Raw genomic sequence first — 18,662 nt, 5'->3', positions numbered from 1 at the left:
AATAACAAGCACGTTAGGTTAAATGAAGACTAAATTATCCACAATTGTGAATACGAGTGTGCATTGTTGTATTGTCCACATGTGCCCGGCGACTGATTGGCAACTATTCCAGGGAGTACCGACAGTCAGCTGGAATTGGCTCCAATTAACCATGACATGAACAAGCTCAGCGGAAATATGATGGACGGATATTTATTTGAGTAAAAACAATCATGCATAATATTTTTGGGTTACATCTATTTATTTCTAGTGCACCACTCAATGAATCTGGAAAACTAAAGGTTTGGTCAATAACTGGGTCATCTTGATTTCCGTTGATCAACCGCATAACTTGAATTGATATATTCACCAATAATTCTCAGAAATTCACGAGAAAAGTGTTCACTTTGAATACTTCATGAGTTCTTCCAGCTCAACATCCTGTGGGAAGTTCTTGGTAAATTTAACAGACGTTTTGAAGTTTATTCATACGCATCAGTTCAAAAACCACGGCGAATTTACATCTACAACCCAGCGGCGCAATTTAAAGCCAGATGACTTTGCATTGGGAAATGCATGATGCCTTCATCATGACTGGAACATGCTGCTGTCCCTACCTGTTCTCCCGTGAAATTCTGGATGAAGGTCAGGTTGGTGGAGTTGATCATCACAACCTAAAAGAAGCAGACGGACCACTCCTGATGACTCAGCACATTTTGTCCTTTTCTGCACAGCAAACCAAACAACCAAAACAATACACACACCAAAAAAAAAAAGACTACAACGCACACCACAAAGCCTAAATGCCTTTTTTATGCTGCCCTCCCCCATGACAGTCCTTCGTGTTCCCCTTCTACCCCCGGTCTCACCCCCTCCTTCCCCCAAAAGTAACCCCGCTTGTGGGGAGAGATGGAGGGGGAGGCTGAGAATTCCTTCATAAGACCTAAAATAACAACCACATGGGGACAGCCGGGGGGGGCTTAACACACACATACACACACATGGGAGGATACTGCTCGACCCACTCGCAGATGTTGCAAAGACACACTAACCCGGGATTGATTTACAAATAGAAAGACAGATTAAGATACACACAAATATCAGATTCTTAACGTTAAATGCTAACTTTTCCCAACGGGATGGTTGTCTGGGACATGAAAACAACCATCCTGCATCCCCGTTTATGCTCATTATAAACCAATGTAACATTTTGTCCCAGCCCTCACACACACACAGTGTTGCAGTGTGTGTGTGTGTGTGTGTGTGTGTGTGTGTGTGTGTGTACTCTGAATGCACTGTGATTGCAGGTTAATGCGAGGGGGGTCGTGGTGGTGAAGGCGGGTTGGTGGGGTGACGCGGGGTCAGCGCCCTCCACATACGGCGGAAGCAGTGTGTCATTAGGGAGGACGGACGCAGTCAGCCCCGGGGACAAGTTCCCACCAGTTAAAGCGTCAGAGCGAGCAATGCGGCCGTACGAATGGCACTCGAAGACTGGGGTTTCTTCACGACCAGGCTCGTGCTACTTTCCGATTTGACATGCCAACTTTGGAAATGGCGAAATGTGCTTCTTGTCGAAAATGTCGCAATCATCCATGTATTGTCCCCCAGCCTTGACAAAAAGACAGACTCCTCATGTTGTTGTTGTCATGAAGATAGTGTTGGAGGCGGTGGAGGAGCAGGGTGCCTTGTAACACGCTGAAATGACTGTGGTCAAATCTGGAAACGGTTTCCTCATTCGTTTGTCACAGAGTCGAACCAGTGGCGTAGCACGGGCTGCAGGCGCCAGGGTGAGTCAAGTATTTGTGCCCCCTTAACCCTTGGTGCACTCCATCCATCTATACGGCTTTATCCTCATGATTGTTGTGGGCGTGCTGGATTCTATCCCAGCCGACTTTGGCCAATACTTGGGGTACACCCCGAACTGGTTGCAGGCCAATCGCGGGCCAAACATAAACGAACAACAATTCCCACTCACAGTTACACCTTTAGACAATTTAGAGTGTTCCATTAATCTGCCATGCATGTTTTTGGAATGTGGGAGGAAACCGGAGTACCCGGTGAAAAGCCACATAGGCACAGGGAGAACATGCAAACTCCCCGCAGGAAAGCCGGAGTTGAACCCGTGACCTCTGAATAAGTTTTACTCTCCTCTGTTATATTGATATTGTAGTCTGTTGAGGGTGCATTTTTTCCCCAATGCGTACATTATAATGACTACATCTTGTAAATGTCAATATTATATAAAATATCATTTCTTGTAAGTAATTGTTTTCCCCAGATTGTACTGCACAGTTCTCACACACCCTCTATTCATTTCTATCAATTTACAACATTGAGAATTTAGTAGGGGTCCATACAATAATACTGTATTAAATAGATGACACTAATTTGTTATAAGAAATTTTACAAATAATAATAAGAAATAATAAACTGCACTCATCTCATGCACGAAAGCTCACAGCACTGAGATAATTACAAAATAAAATGTTTCAGCACTTCATGTCCGTGGAGCGCATTTCAGTGGGACTGCGCCCCACCCCACTGCTCCCCCCAACCCCTTAGGGGGTTTGCACATGAGTTCAAGGGTCATTTAAAGGCACCAGGGCCACTTTGATTGTAAAGGTTCACAACTTATTGTGTGATTTCCTCCCAAATCCTTGCAAAAACACACCAACCTCAAGTATATTTTGCATTCCTGTGTCCATACTCACGTATCCAAAGTTTTGTGCTCCTCTCGGTACTCCGGCGAGGAGCTCTGAAAAAAAAAATCCCAAACAGGGCCTGAATTAACGCACATTTGGAAAAAAAGACTTACAATCAAAGACGGGGCTTGACAGGGGTTTGTCAAATGATGTCAACTCTAAACAGTGCACCGACTGTGACAAAAGAAGAGTTGACAATACGTTGAATGATCGGCTGTAGTCCTAGTGACTGACGACTGCGCTGCAATTACCAGCTCGGGGAGATCACAGACAGCTTTCTTGTCATCCTGCTCTTCCCTATAACCACAAGGCCATAAACTTCCCAGCCCCGTTAAAACTTTGTTACGATCAATTCGTTGTTGTGAAAAAGACTCGCAAGACCACAGTGAGCTTCTCACCAAAGCACTTGCATCGAAATGTAACTTTTAAAACTGTTTAACATCTGTTGTGCTGGAGGGCCTTTGAGTGGGGAATTGGGGGTTCATAAAAGCCAGCTCATTCAGTTAAAAAAAATAAAATAAAAAAATCCCACTAAATCATGATTAGCAAAGAGGCGCCAATAGATAGGACGTATAAAATGGCAATGACATTGGTGGAAATGTCCATAAAATAAGCACTAAAAAACACAACATTTTGTCAACGATCCAACTTTCTTTTGGTCTTTATTGACGGTCCCTGGGTGTAATACTGAATAAGAGACGCAATTTTGTCAATGTTTAATCGATAATGAGCTTCTGGAGCGATCCCATGTCTCCACAGAAACATAAGATGACATTTAATACTATGCAGATGCACTGTGCGTGTTATATCACAAGGTAAGAGTGTACACTTGAAATCATCGGGGTGCTGCTGTTTTGGTCAGCAATTGAGTATGTAACAGAGGTTAAATCGGCGAAATTTACTATGCAATGTCTGCATGTAGCATCTATATACACTGAGATCATTTCATTTACTTTTGCGAAGTATTTATTTCAAGTGTCATTGTTTTTTCTACCAAAATTTTCATTTTTTAAGAAACCCAGATGATACGACCATTTTCCTTTCGGATGAAATCCTACTAAATCTGTCCAGCATAGGCTCATTAGTCCTTTTGTTCAAGTCCAGAAGAAACACTAAACCTGCAGAGGTCTGCGGAGTCTGACACTAATCATTCTAATCAGTCAAAGTGGAACTCAGGAAATCCCGTTATCAGTAATTCCCAAAGACGTGTCCCCCTCGGGGGGTCGCGACCCAGACATTCAGAGACAGTTCTCATTATTGCCTGGAAGTTCAGAGTTGCACGTCGTCACCCAGCTGTGCGCTCGCTCCCTTTGGGTCACCCGTTCACACGCCACAGTGATGTTAGCGTCTCAAGTGCCAAAGAGACAAGTTGTAGTTGTTGGTGCTGCATGTGTTCTTGGTTTCTCACCTTGTTCCGAATCACCAGTGAACTCCCCCACTGCTACAGAGTAACCTAGGAGAGAAAGATCATTTGCTCGTTAAGACACGTCGGCTACATTCGGGAAACATTTAAAAATGACATTGTGACATCGAACAGAAAACAATGATGGCGACGTCATTTTTGAGAAACAAAGAAACACGTTTAAAAGCATATTGTCAATACGCTTTGTCTGCATACATTTTAGTTAAAAATATTGATAGGTGTAAGTAATGTGTCTTCATCGGTGGCACGAGTAGCGTAGTGAATGTACTTAGTGGAGAACCGTTATAAATGTAACTCACAGAGTGGTCCGCCATCGCAATGCCAAATGAAGAGTTTAGTTGGACCGTCACCCCTGCCTTTGTCTTAGAAACGGGTACATCTTCATTGTTTGTAAATTTGGTATAAGGTTCTTGCCGCGCCCCCCGGCGCATCTGCAAATTTGGTCATAAAAGGTAGACAAGATTTTCGACGACCTAGAATCATTCCTAGCTCTGTGCACAGGTGGCGTAATGCAATTTGGGTGTATTTGATGGAGGCTCGGGCAGACAGATTCAGAACTCCGTGGGGCATGTATGGTGGAAGTCTGAAACTTTGAGGAAGAAAGAAGACAATCAAAATAAATCAAGCTTGCAACTCAAGGTGCCTGGAGGAGGTGGAATCTCCTCAAAAGACATTGGACATTGTTTTCTGCGTATGAGACCTTGATGGAGGACCCGCTGTGAAGGTTTTGTGGCTGAAAAGGGACAATGGACCGCATGCTTTTAGGATGGAAGACTGTACTGACATAGCGGAGATTTAGGTGGCACTATGGCAAGGTGGTAGCGATACTCACAGACATTCTGGAGCAAGAAATGAGGTAAAAGAAACCCAGCCTAAGCAAGGCCACTGTTAAACACCATTGCCTTTGTGAAAGAGGGCCAAAGTCATGTTGTCCACCTCCTGCAGCCCAAGGGATGAGAAATGGAGGAAGACCTCAGAAGGAAACTACAGCAGACATTGTCATGTAGTCCGCAGGGAGAAATAAAATAATCCCGAGAGGAGGTTGGCAAGAAGCTGCAGAGAAGAGAAAAAAAGGGCTAAATTCCACAAAAGATTACTGGGACAAGGGGTGGACAATGTGTTTGATGGTCGTCAGAATTTGAGGATTCCACACGGTGAAAGTTGGGGGCCACCGACAATATCCTTCTAATTCTTTGGAAATTATAGTTCGAGTAGGTATTATTCACTATCCCATCATATGAGATGATAGCCACAGTTTATAACTATAACCAATCACTATAAATTGATCCCGCGGGGGAAAGATGCACTGTCTTGTCAAAAAAAAAAAAAAATTGGGGTGAAGAGCATTGTGAAGCATTATTGTCCCAACCATTATTGCGCCAAAGCAGATCTTTTACAATCGAATAATCTTATGGCACACTTTTCAACCAAGATGTCAAAAAAGGTACCGTACTTTGACTTTAGATAGCGTTCTTTGTTCCGTGACCATGCTTGTAACTCAAACACTCACATCTCAAATCATCTTTCCCCATTGAAATGAATGGAAATGCCATTTATATGATCCAGCCTTCCCCTAAAACAACCCCAAAATTATGTTTGTGTTTATTTATTTAAAAGAAAATGAGTATCATAAATCCCGGTAAATAAAATGTAAAGAATAAAATCATTTGTCCATCATGAGTTAATGCTTTTCATAGAGAATAAATATCGAGTGGTGATATTCAAATATGTGTTGAGCCACTGTTTGTGTTCATATATCTATTGCTTGTATGGTTCTAAAACTGCTATTATTGATGCTAACCATTGGCATGTTCATGGTGCAAACCATTTTATGTTAGAATTAAGCAGGTGGGCCATTAAGGGAACATTAGTGATTGATTGAAATACAGAAGATGTGATTGTCTTTTTAATGATTAGTGTACGAGAAAAAATGCCAAACTGCTGCTACTTAGGAAGTGAGTTGAGTTAAGCTAACAGCCGCCATACAGCGTTAGCAAAAAAATTGTCTGGGTGACGACTCTTGTGATTGAGGTCACTCCTACGTCATGAATGGTGACTGTGGGCAAAGATAAATGAACAAAGACACATTTTTTCCTGAACAAAGAATAATTTTTAAACCAATCGAGCAAATAATAATGATGAAACAAATAATATCGCTCAGCTCTAATGTGCCACGGCACAGGGGTCAGGAATCGCTTCTTAAGGGACGATTTTGAGTTTGTGCATTACCGAGGTAACTGTCATCGTGTGTGTCTTCAGCGGCGGTGGTGTGTTTCTCTCCGGGAACTCGTCTCAGCACAGCTTTCAAAGAGTAGCCATTCAGTATCTCCGCTACGCCTGCTGTCATCACCTGCCCTGCACACACACAGAAAGATGTACGTCGTACGAGATTCTGCACATGGAATAATAAAACAAGCAGGGTGAGAATGTCGCATCGAGTTGGCACCGTGTACGTCGAGCTATCGCGACACGTCGGCGTCACCCCCGAGGGAAGTTAAAACCCATCATTAGTCGAGTCCAAAAACAGGAAACATATTCCTTACGTTCCTTAAACTTTCAAGAAAACATCTGTGGGGGTTTATGATTTACGCTCGCAGAGATACAAACAACACCTTTGCTCTGCCATTGAGCAGCAGGTTAAACAAACAAAGCATTTTATCTACGGCTGTACTCAACCTTCCATAAATCCTCTTTATTGTGCACGTATGCGCGCGGTCCGGCTCAGGCAGAGGAAATGGCGCGCTCTTAACCCTCCTGTCAGCTCAACATGGCCTCCTTGGACTGACTTTTATCTCCCAAAAATAACACATCAACACATCAAACTCACCGTTAAATATGGCACATTATTTTGTCATGGAGCACTTCTTACGCCAACTGACAAATTGACCATACACTCATTGGCACAACCTCCGAACTGCACGGTATCAGACTGACATGTGCTTATAATACGTCGTTCTCAGGATGATACAGTGAATTTCTTCCCCACTAGAAACTACAGCCGAGATAATAAACAAATTGTTAAATGAATGCCTCCCCAGTAGTGTCAATCAAAACGGAGTTGTTAGTATTTTCAACAGAATTTTTGGAACAGGCCTTGTATTGGTTATCATGGGAGTGTACCTAAAGAAGTGTCCGGGGAGTATACATGGCTCCACTGCTGATGGTGATTGTTTCATATAATAGTCTATAAACTCCGGGCAAAGTGCTTTTATAAACATTAAGAGGAAGTATTTTAACTGGAGGCAGCCGGCCTTGCCGAGACGAGGGCACGGGAGAGGGAGCAGTCCATTAGTGTAGTCTGTGGTGGCTTTTATATGTTAAGTAACAACGGCACCACTAACAAACAACAAGCCCGAATCACACACGTATGGTATCATGGTTTCGAGAAAGCTTTTCCTGCCCTTTTTCTTAAATCTGTACCAAAGTTGTTCAGGTGGATCGTTCTGGATGTGTTAACCAGTTAGTAGGATGTTGCAAAAATTGCAAAATCTGTAAAAGTTGAATCGAGGCTACTGGACTTTTCTCGGTTGTTGTAAACAAATGCCATGATGCAAAACTTTTCTTCGACTTCTAAGATGTGTATGATTGAAAACCTACTACTTACTGATTCATTTCCAGAAAAAAACACTTTCTTATTTCTCTAGATCCCCCCCCCCCCCCAGACCCCTTCCATACACTGCAAACCAGCCTGTCAAATGTGGAGCACCCCTCCCAATTTAGTTTCAATTATTTAGTTCCTCTTTTTTGCCATTTAAGTCTTGAAGGAACATTCTCACTGCCCAGGAATGTAAGTGTACGACATCGCATATTGGGTTGTTTTTTTTTCAGAGGAATTTGTTTTTCTTCTCGCGAGCCAGGATAGAAAAATTCCCATTAATCGTAACGGAAACAAAAATGTTATGACCCCCGTCATTATCAACAAACTAAGGGACAAACAAACTCGGCGTACTATGATTATTATTATTATTTTTTTGCTTCTGCAACACTCTTTTTTTTCTTTTTCTCTCCATTTGAGTCACGGGGCGAATATTCCTCCTGCCCCGGCATACAACGCATCCATACACATCGTCTTGTCATCCTATGTAAGAAGGTAGCCAGCTAACTAAAGAGATAGATCGACAATGGAATCGTTCCCCTTGTGCCAATATGTTAAACTTTGACGCTGCAGTCAAGCTTGCCTTTGTTCCATTTTGAAGAAACGATACGCCACCCGATGACACCAAGAGGAAATGAGAAATTAATGTGTATTTGCGGAACTGTGTTTTCCCTAATTTAGAATGAAGGAAGAGGAAAGGGGCCGACCCTGGAGAGCACACCTGGAATAGTGGGAGTACTGGCCCACTCGTACGGGTGATCTCCCCTTCTATGGCCTTTCGGCATTCTGCTCGGACTCCACATCCTGAAAGCAATCCATCGAGCAGGAAATGCATCTGCGCTGTCTAAATCCTTAACCCCGGCCCTCACCTCGCATCCCTCTCGCAGCCTTCTGCAACACGTTACTGTCATCTCCTTAATGAACCACTATCAACCCCCCCCCCCCGCCCCCACCACCTTTCCTTCTTAGAGCCTCCTTCTCCTACGAGCTTTATCATGGAGCAGAGGGGCCGGCCCTCCACGCTCCATTACCCCCCCAAGATCAGCTCATTATGGAGCCCAAACACTCACTTCCTGTCACACTGTTACAGATGTGAAGTAGAAGGAGTAAAGGGAAAGATCATGAAGTAAAAGTCAGAATCGCTGTCATCTCGTGATGACACTGCTTATCTGGCAAGTGTGTGTGTGTGTTGGGGGAGGTGGCGGTAATGGCTGTTGAGCTCACTACCTTGACACGTATGAAAACCATTCTGTCAATATCCAGGAGAGCTCCTTAAAATCACGGTTGATTGCAGGGTTGCAGGTCCAGCTCTTATTTTTTTCCTGAGGAAAACAACCTGCTCATGGAGCAAACCTTTGCCATAGTATTTACTGTAATTGTTGAAGTTGTCTGTGACGACTGCCACAGTGGCGCAGTCCTCCCTCTTGCAGATCCGCTGGCTTGCAGTCGTCTGCTAAAGTACCAACAGGCGGTCTAAACCGCCTCTGGGCAGAGTTACGCCGCACAGTTATGAAAATTGAGTCCTTTGTCTGTAGGTGTGAATATGTGTGGTAATGCTTTGTTTTTGTGCCTTCCGCTGGGATCGGCTCCAGCTCACCCGTGACACTGATGACGATTGGCAGTATAGAAAGTGGATGAATGGATAATTCATGGATTTGAGTTCAAGCCCATTTCAGGCCCTCATTAAATGTCTTTGACATTCCAGTCACCTTTTGGGAACTTTATGGATGGATGTTTGGTTGAATTCAAACTCATTTGACTTCAAAGATTCCATTCCATCACTTTAGCATATGCATCGTGTGTTACTGCATTTACCTTGCCAGTAAAAGCTTCCAGGGCCTCCTACCACCAGCCTTCCTTCCTGGAATAAATACAATTAACTTGTGGTCAGTCACGTGACAGGAACTTGCGAGAGCATGTGACTATTTGCGTGAGCAACAAACGTGGTCCTGAGTGCATATGTTTGTGCATACCCTGCTGTCATACGTGGCGACAACTTTTGCAGAGTGAGAGCTTCCTGTACAGGAGGGCTACTTTGGATCGTGAGATGGAGGTTAAAGGTCCCGCTGACTTTACAGTGTAAGCCTGCATATGTGTTTATTTAGACTATTGTGTTTGGGACGAGAGGCTCCCCAGGAGATAAACAGGCTCCCAACTTTCACGATAAATCTCAAAAGGGAGGTGTCCGCTTGAAACTTTAAGAAGGGGTGCGTTGCGATGCGTTGAGGGAGACTTTGCCGGTGATGTGCTTGTGTTGCATTCATTCATACCTTTGTGAAATCCACACTGAAGCCAGCCTGGCAGAACCCCTGCCCCTCTGGGTCCGGGTCATCTGCAAATCACACAAGCACGCACGCGCACACACACACATACACAATAGAGCGTAAAGAGGCAGCATGTCATTTGTTTTAATCAGTGGAAAGGTTTGTTTTCTGGAGCCAAATGCTCATCTGACACGAGAGAGAATATTATATCAGATGAAACAGTTTAATCAATAATAAAAAAGAAAAAAAAGAAGAAAAACAATACGCTCGAAGGTGTGTTTTTATTAGAATAACATCGCCTAACTGCGCATGTAAATCAGAAGGACGGATTGTTCCCCATGTTGGAGGCACCCTGAGGTGAAGTTTGATGATGTGTAACAACGCAATGTGTAAATACAACGTGATTTATGGGATGTAGGGAGGGTGCACGTTCGAGCGTCAGTGGAGGCGCAGAATTTGGACATATAAGAGGAAACTATAGCGCAGCTTTATGTCTCCCTGGAGAACGACATGGTTCACTGTGTTAAGTGGGGCTTTGTTTGCACTGGCGCACACGACATCATGCATATCTGTGTGATGGCTGGAGGGTGCGCGTAAATGTAGGAGCGGATTTGTTTGTGGAGAGGCCGACAATAAAGGCCACATTTGATCTTTTGTTGATGATGTGCCTTTGTCCTTATCATGCTCATATCACCCTGCAGGGAGGGGGTATGTGCAGCATGAGCCTGGTTTTGAGGGCGGAAGGGTTAGGGTGCAAGGCAGGAAAATCCCTACAAGCCCATTAAGTTGACAGAAAAAAGACACAGATAAACTATCAGCAGGGGAAAGACGTGAAAGTGAGACGTGAAGTAGCAGCTCCAGTGAGCTCGGCTGCAACCGGGAGGGACATCGTGAGAAAGTAAGATCAGATCTTTGTCTGGATACCTCATCAGGTAGCCTTGCTCAATCAAATCAGATGCATCATGAATTGTATCAGGTAACTGTTCTGTTTGCCATAATGTGCACTAAGTATTTTTTTTTTGAAAGTGTTAATTAAGCATTTACGATTGTGTGGTTGTAGTTTACAGTCCCGGTGTCCTAATAACAGCTATTTCTAATCATCAAAATGAAATGAATAAGATGAGGCAGTGCAGTTGTACAGGAACGCAAACTAACACACAATAAATTAATGACTCAGATTATAACTTGTTTAAGTACCTATGTTTGTACAGAATCTCTTGCATGGAAAACAATTCGGCCGGGATGACAATAGATTTTTGATGTTTTCATTTTGATGAACTACTGTATTTCAGGATGGTGGTGTTTTTAGTGTTTTTAGGCAGTATTTGTTATTTGCAAAAGACTGACTTCGAACAACCAATTGAAAAATGGATACCTCTGCGACAACCAAAGTTAATTGAAACTTCGTGCGACCATAGCTGCCGTATATTGAACTGACTATTGGTTCAATAGTTCTGAATAGCCCACTTGAGTAACATTAGATTTATGGTAGCTGTTTAGAAGGTCAAGTTTGAAGATGCATTATAAAATGTATTGTTAACTTCATGGCTCGCAAAATTATTTATCTCAAGGCATCTTGTATCGATCTTTGCATGTGTACCTTATGTTGTGGCCATTAAGTCCATGTACTACATTTGGATTCATACGTTCATACGGACAGCTGCGAAGGTCGACAAAAAAAAAAAGAAGAAAAGGCGAGGTGAATAGGAAGCGGAGGAGGAATCGTAAAGTGACTCACTGGTCCGACATGGCGAGTATTCTGCGTAGGCACTGAAGTTCTGGACGGCCACGTAACAGGTACCCACGGGATCCATTTCCCCACTCAGCTTCACTGTGCGCCAGTGGTAGAGAGGAGCGCACGCCTGCATAACACATCATAAGTTTACGTTCTAAAAAAACAACCTAAAAGCAGGTAGAGGAGCAGAAAACCCTCCAATTAATTTGAGGATATTTTCTACTGAGTTTGTCATACACTTATTTTCAAACAAATGATAAATAATAAAGACAAAAAATATATTTGAAAACATGGTGAATAAAAAAATGTAATGGCATGGTCATACAATGTCTAAAATGTTCCTTTTCAGTCCAGAAAAACATTTGATTGTTTCTAAATGCTTTTCTCCTCACTTTTTTTCAAAGTGCAGCCAAATGTTACGCGAGTTTTCTTTCTTTGGGTATTTTCATTGATGGGTGCGGTTAGAAATGGGTGTTTGCGCTGTTGTGGGAGTGAACAGAGCTGACTTGATTCCCAGCCAAACAAAGCGGCACCTCGAATTTCCTTTAAATTCAGCACAGGTGAGAGGTGTGATCTACATGGCGGAAGCAGAATGGACTCACTCGCTGGAGCCCGTGCAGGAAATCGGCTTGCGCAAACTACGTTCATTAAGAACCGCAAGAAGATTCAAACGTTTCGATTCACGCCTTTATGAATTAAAAAACAATGACATCCATGACACATATCAGAAGAGTGCAGAATACGTCTGCCTGGACCTGGATCAAATCCACCGAAATCGTATCACAACACATGCGCCACAACTTAGACCTGGTTTCACCTGTTCTAAATTCTAGTCTCCTTTTTTATCACCAAATTGTGAGGTGTGGCGGGGGCGTGTAATAGAAAATGCCCAGTGAGATGTAAGGTGGTCTGCCAAATTCCTAAACATGGTAAAGTAGACATGCCCTGGCATGAAAATGAAGATGCACCAATTTTTACACTGAGCGCCCATGCACCTGTCTGTGGAAATAGAGACAATGATGTCATTCACAAAGAAAAACTTCTTTCTTTCTGAAGAAAGTAAGATCTTTGTTTAATCGGCAAACGTCCAGCCGATTATTATTTTGAAAAGGCCTAATACGAGCCCAATATCATCGGCCTAAGTAATACACATAAATATTTTAATATACCACAACCAAAATATGTAATGTTTTACTCCACCAGAAGTGGTTTATTCCAATTCCAATTCCAATCCACTGCACATTTTTTTTCTACTTTTAACCCCCGCCTGTAAATTGTATAGTCATATATTTCGTTATTATTTTCACATTATAAACCGATGCTCATATTACAGGACATGGATCTTGATTCCTTTTTACTGCAGCAGAGCTCTGACATCTATTATATTCCTCGTTGCACAATGTTTGCCATAGTGTGGCGTGCCACTCAACCTGGAGCTGCTAAAATGCTTTGCATTTTCTGCAACAATGACAATCAACATTCTATTACAATTTCCCAAGGACAACTTACCACCACTTTGCCTTTGTGTGTCCTGACAGATGCTCCAAACCACTGATGGGACTTAAACTCCAAAGGTTCTCTGCTGCCATTTACCTTTATCATGCGGTTATCTGAACAGAAGAATGAGCAAAAATGTAGCAAAATCATTAGCGATGCCAGCAAAATGAACTTTGGCACTGACTCCATTCTTGGAGTCTTCGAGGATGAAAAGCATTTGTCATGGATAAAACAAAGTCTTAAAAAGACCAATAAATAAACACCAAAACAAAATTGGCTTCACAGAAATAGACGTTTGTCCGGATGCTATTGTTCCTTTTTTAAAGCTAGCTAACGCTGGTCTCATAAAATATAACAACACCTCGGAGACACAAGATTACAACCATCTCCCTGCTGACTTAACTACATTGTGTTAGGATTAGTGTAACTGTGTTTCTTTGTGGATATTTTCCAACATTATTGCAGCTGCCCCCCCCCCCCTCCATTTCGTTGTTAAACACCTTTCTTGAACACATGTTCACTCAAACTCGCACTTTGCATGTGCACATGCTGTGCGGACCGCTTCACAACAATGACTGACCGCGGTGAACATGCTCCATCCATCATCCAGTGACCCACTGATTGATTTGCCCTCAGATATCAACATAACATTCTCATTTGTCACTGATTTTTTTTTTCTCCACGCTTCCAGGCTTAAATGAGACATTGATGCTATGTTACCAATAGACTGAATAAAAAAGGGAAACAGTCATCAGTCTGTCTCTGAATGTTTTGAAATGCCGTTCCAATGCTAGTGTCGCACTGAACGCATGGATGCTTGCCCAAAGCAATCAAGCCATCGCCGAGGTCCAATCCCAGAGCAGATGTCATGTTGGTCCTCTCTAGACCAGAAACCAGTTAGGAATGAATCAACAGCACCTCTTGTTGCCTAAGTCCTTTTAACAGAATTGTTAAGGATTTAGACATCCAGCCCTTGGCTGGTGAGTTGTCCAGGAGGTACCCTGCCCCCTTTCATCCCAAACAACATATTTGGGGTATTGTAGTTTAAAACACAATCCATTCAAATTGAAAAGAATGCCTCCAACCCCAGTTCTAAAATCCATCCATCCATCATTTGTACATGCATCAGAATTGCCAAGAAGCGAAGTCCATAGAGTCATGCTTGGATTTGGAAGACCTGAGCTCTGTCATTTTCTGTTCGTTTTGTTTTGATTTTCAGCTGAGTGGTGGGCGTTTCCCGTCAGCTGCGCGCCATTCTTGCATCACAATCAAGCCACTATTTAAAGACTCTCCTGCTGACAACTGAATGTCGGATAATTCACTTTGCTCAAGCCATTGTTCAGATGCAATTTTTGAGAGGTTCCTGATCTTGCTCCGTTTTTTTCCCGTTCCTTGTTTTTTGCTCTTTGCATTCTGGTGAGGAGTCATTTTGGTTTTGGGAAGTTATTCTTGGTTTGTATTTGTCGTGAATTGTTTCTCTAGCCCTTTACAGACAAGCTAATTTCATTTTTCCTCACTTTTGCAAGCCAGCGCCTTTTGTTTCTCTCATTTTATCTTGGTGTCTTTACCAGCGTCTTTACTTGTATTTTGTCAGCTTCAAGCCACTTTTTCGGAAAATAAATATTGGTTGTGTACATCTTATCTGGGGCAGCCCGGTGATCCAGTGGTTTACGCGTCAATCTCACAGTGCAGAGGTGCAGGGTTCGATTCCGGCTCCGGCCTCCCTGTGTGGAGTTTGCATGTTCTCCCCGTGCCAGCGTGGGTTTTCTCGGGGTACTCCGGTTTCCTCCCACATTCCAAAAACATGCCTGGCAGGCTAATTGAACACTCAATTCTTATGTCCATACAGTATACAGTACATGTCCCATTACTCAGTTTCAGTCCTCCATCCGTCACAATGCTCACATGAGACTACAAGTCTGCCTTTTGTCACCGCTACCGCACAAACATGCATGCAGGTACGTACGCTTAACCAGGCGCATGTGAAATTGATGCGTGGATTATAACCAGCAAGGCACACACGCGCACACACAGATGTTTGCCACACTCGCCCTGCTTATTGTGTACATGTGTGCTTCTTCCCTTGTCCGGTTTGTACCTGTAATAAGGGGTCTGCTGTAACTCGAGAAAAATCCGCCTTGGCCTCGATCATCAATCACAGAGTTGTGTACAAAGAGATACATACGCTGGTGTTTAGATTACTGCACACGTCCAAGCACACACTTGCTGCCTCTTGTGCTTTCAGAACATGGAATTAAGCCAGCAACACTTAACTCTAAGTGCTCAACTTTTTGTGAAGAATTACCCAGAATTAGCGGAATAAAACCATCCCTTATACATGCATCGATAAAATGCAATCAGGGAATTTCCATGAACCATCTGACCACTTACTTGCTCTCTAATGCTATTGCCTGTGCACGGTTTTGTGCAGAAGGTAGGAATAATAATTACGCCATCCATTATTATGAATAGTGTTGATGGTGGAAATTTCCCTCAAACCTTAGAATGCTAAAGCAGACGTGCCAACCATGACAGTGCCCTGCCCTGGTGTCAGGCAGGACAAAACAACCAGCAGTGGTGATTCAGAGTCAACTAGTTTGCCATCTAAACTCCGTCATGCTCTGAAAACTGGAGGGACGGCGAAGCTTAGCAATATAGTGCTCAATAGAACTCTAGTATGGAAGCAAGAGTTCAGAGCATTCTCGCATACTTTGAAAAATAATATACCGGTACATATATTTTGAATTAATTGATTGTTAATCTCAATCACTGAATTAATACAATAAGCATGAAAGTCAAATTCACATCCAGAGTGCACGGTTGACCTCTACGAATGTCTTAAAGGGGAAGTCAAGTAAAAAAAAAAGTTCCACTAGTCCAAACACGGTATTCTATGGGACTTGAGCAGTAAAATCCACCCATTTTTATCCATCTCAGAAGGCGGCCATTTTGCCACTTGCTGTCGAGCGAAAAATGACATCCCCAGTTGCTCAGTGATCAACAACAAAGCAAATGATGGCCTCCAACAGAGACACAGATACCGTGTACACCGTATGTAACACTTTTGTTTTCCCGTGCACGGTCGTAGTTTTTCGTTACAAAGACTTCAAATGTGATGCTGCTCAGATGCTGATTTAAAGCCATTTCCTCCAAGCCAAGTATGCATGAAAAGTCATTTTTGCCCTCTCATTTTGGGGATGTTGAGTCATCTCAAAGAGAGAAAGAGAGAGGGGCGGATTGATGGAAGAGAAGGGGAGACAAGAGGAGGGCAAAGGAGACAGGGATACATTTTCAAGATGTAATGAAAAGCAGACCTCACCCAATCCCCCTTCTTTCTTCCGTAAGGGAACTAAATTCCCATGTGCATACAAAGCTACCCCCACCCCCCCACCCTCCCCTGCACTCCCCGCCTTTCTGCTGTTCTCACTTGTTCTGGAGTTTAACCTCCATCCACCGCACACAACATTAGAGATGGAGCAGAGGCTGATTGGATACTTAGCATATCAAACTATTCGGTCTTGCACCAGCAAACCTGCCAGCCATCTTTTTGATAAAAGCCACATGGTCTTATCGCTCTTGTTTTTCCACGCAAACAACAACGCGCCGGCTCACATACAATTAACTCGTTGGTTCCAAATGAAACAAGTGAGGTCACCTTTAGCTTTAAAAGAGACATATGTGTACAATCTCCTTTCCGTGTACGATTCATTGAATGAAATATATTGAGACAGCTCTCACTTCAGAACAAAATAAAGGAGGGAACTCACTGGCATTGTCAAAGGGTATTTGTCTGCAGCTGTCAGGCAGGCCCGGCCAAGGGCAGTCATAGACGGACCCGGCCTCCACAATGCCAGGCTGGGAGGTGTTGGCCTTGGGAGCGCCTACCAACACGCTGAACCTGGGACACAAATGCATCTTTCAAGAAATGCAGGGTAAGAAAAGGCAATGCATGGGCCAAAAGATTTGTTTCCGTGATAACAGAAGACATGACTCATGCATCTGTCACATTAGTCTGCTACACAGCATATTTGGAGATAATTGCTTGTTATGTACTAGAGGTGCATTGATTATCTAATAAATAATCTCATTCATTGATAAGTATTTTTGATCATCAATGGGTCGGTTAGATACCTAAAATTCTCCAAATCTATGAATGAATATATGTGTGTGTGTATAGATACAAAAAAAAGGTGGTTATGTTTAAATTTCAGTTTGCATGGACTAGACGTCTATGATGGGCTAGTAACCAGTTCAGAGTGTACCCCGCCTACTGCCCAAGTTCGGCTGGGATAGGCTCCAGCACGCCTGCGGCCCTTGTGAGGATAAACAGATCAGAAAAATGGATGGATGGATGACGTTTTAAGTAATGTTGATCAGTGTTGATGGTAAACGGAAGTCAACGCCATTTATATTGAAAAGGGAAAAATTCTGTCAACATTTGATGCTTGTGTATCAAATCCTACAAGTAAAAAAAAAAACATCACATAACTATATTTTTCCCATTAGAGTATATATCAACTGTCCATTGCATAATCTGATATCTACAAAAAATGGTTTACCCATTCAGCCACGTGAACACAGCCATAAATAACTGTCAAGATGATGCAATGCAGCTTTATAACCACTCTATTAGATTAGTGTGAAATGAGTACTATATTATGATTCTACTAATTGTGTAAGTCTACGGAATGTTGCTGTCGACAAAGTTGCCACTCACTTGTTGCTGTCGGTGCTGGCCTGGTAGAAGTCAACGGAATAACCGAAATAACTCCCACTGGGTCCGCGGTACACCGTTGGATGCTGTGCGTAAAGGTTGAAGCTCCAAACTCCACTTGGCGCGCACCAGAGGAGGGAGAATAGCCGGAGTGTTAACACTCCCATGCGCCGTAAACGCTCCATCCCGCCGTTTACAATCCCCGGTTCAACGATGTGAGGCAGGCGGATGGAGGTCCCACCGTGTTGCAGGTGAGGTCGCTTCAAATGCCGGCTGCAGTCCGTCTGGATCACCGCGCTCCTGCCCCGGATCTTCTCCTTCTTCTGACCCCCTTCAAGCCAGCGGCAGGTCTAGTGCTTGGGAACCTCCACAATGCGACACAGTCCCACCCCCGCCCCCTTGCTCGAAACTTTTACCACCCCTACTCTCACACACGCGCGGTCATTCAAGCAGGAACAGACCACAAGTGAGCGCGCAAACCGTGCGTCATCACTCCTTTTACGGCGCGTTTTCCGCATGGGGGTGGGTGGGTGGTTGGGGGGGAATTAATCCATCGCTTTAATAAATGCTTGAAAAATAAACAAAATCAAAGGGAAACTTGTAAAGTATACATGAGGGGCAAATTAGAAAAAAACTTGGATGTGCATGCAATCCAAGGTCCCCATTGCTTTAGCACAACACTTCCTTGCATTTTTAATCATCCCTTGCATAATAATAATAATCTAAATAAATACATTGAGAGTAGTTTTGCAA

The 18,662-nt window shown here is 43.3% G+C and overlaps 3 protein-coding genes across 8 annotated transcripts in view; 2 read left to right on the top strand and 1 right to left on the bottom strand.

The window, feature by feature from the left end:
* itga8 (integrin, alpha 8) overlaps positions 1-18,310 on the bottom strand; it is a 70,675-nt gene extending 52,365 nt beyond the window's left edge. The window contains exons 1-10 of one of the 2 annotated variants that reach the window (XM_052066062.1): positions 17,913-18,310; positions 16,963-17,093; positions 13,208-13,308; positions 11,702-11,825; positions 9,970-10,031; positions 9,515-9,560; positions 6,334-6,459; positions 4,090-4,134; positions 2,691-2,734; positions 597-653 (exon numbers count right to left, since the gene is read on the bottom strand). In XM_052066062.1, coding sequence (XP_051922022.1) covers positions 597-653; positions 2,691-2,734; positions 4,090-4,134; positions 6,334-6,459; positions 9,515-9,560; positions 9,970-10,031; positions 11,702-11,825; positions 13,208-13,308; positions 16,963-17,093; positions 17,913-18,094 — 918 coding nt within the window. In that variant the 5' untranslated portion in view covers positions 18,095-18,310. Of the gene's footprint in view, positions 1-596; positions 654-2,690; positions 2,735-4,089; positions 4,135-6,333; positions 6,460-8,420; positions 8,623-9,514; positions 9,561-9,969; positions 10,032-11,701; positions 11,826-13,207; positions 13,309-16,962; positions 17,094-17,912 lie in introns of those variants that run through there. The other variant, XM_052066063.1, reaches the window with a different exon arrangement.
* gra (granulito) overlaps positions 1-18,662 on the top strand; it is a 229,659-nt gene that overhangs the window by 116,939 nt on the left and 94,058 nt on the right. The window lies entirely within an intron of this gene.
* stmn2a (stathmin 2a) overlaps positions 1-18,662 on the top strand; it is a 198,229-nt gene that overhangs the window by 106,693 nt on the left and 72,874 nt on the right. The window lies entirely within an intron of this gene.

This window comes from Hippocampus zosterae, chromosome 5 (genome assembly GCF_025434085.1).
Source record: "Hippocampus zosterae strain Florida chromosome 5, ASM2543408v3, whole genome shotgun sequence".
Classification (NCBI taxonomy): domain Eukaryota; kingdom Metazoa; phylum Chordata; class Actinopteri; order Syngnathiformes; family Syngnathidae; genus Hippocampus; species Hippocampus zosterae.
Note: the sequence above shows the minus strand (reverse complement) of the source record. Positions and strands in the feature narration are given on the sequence as shown.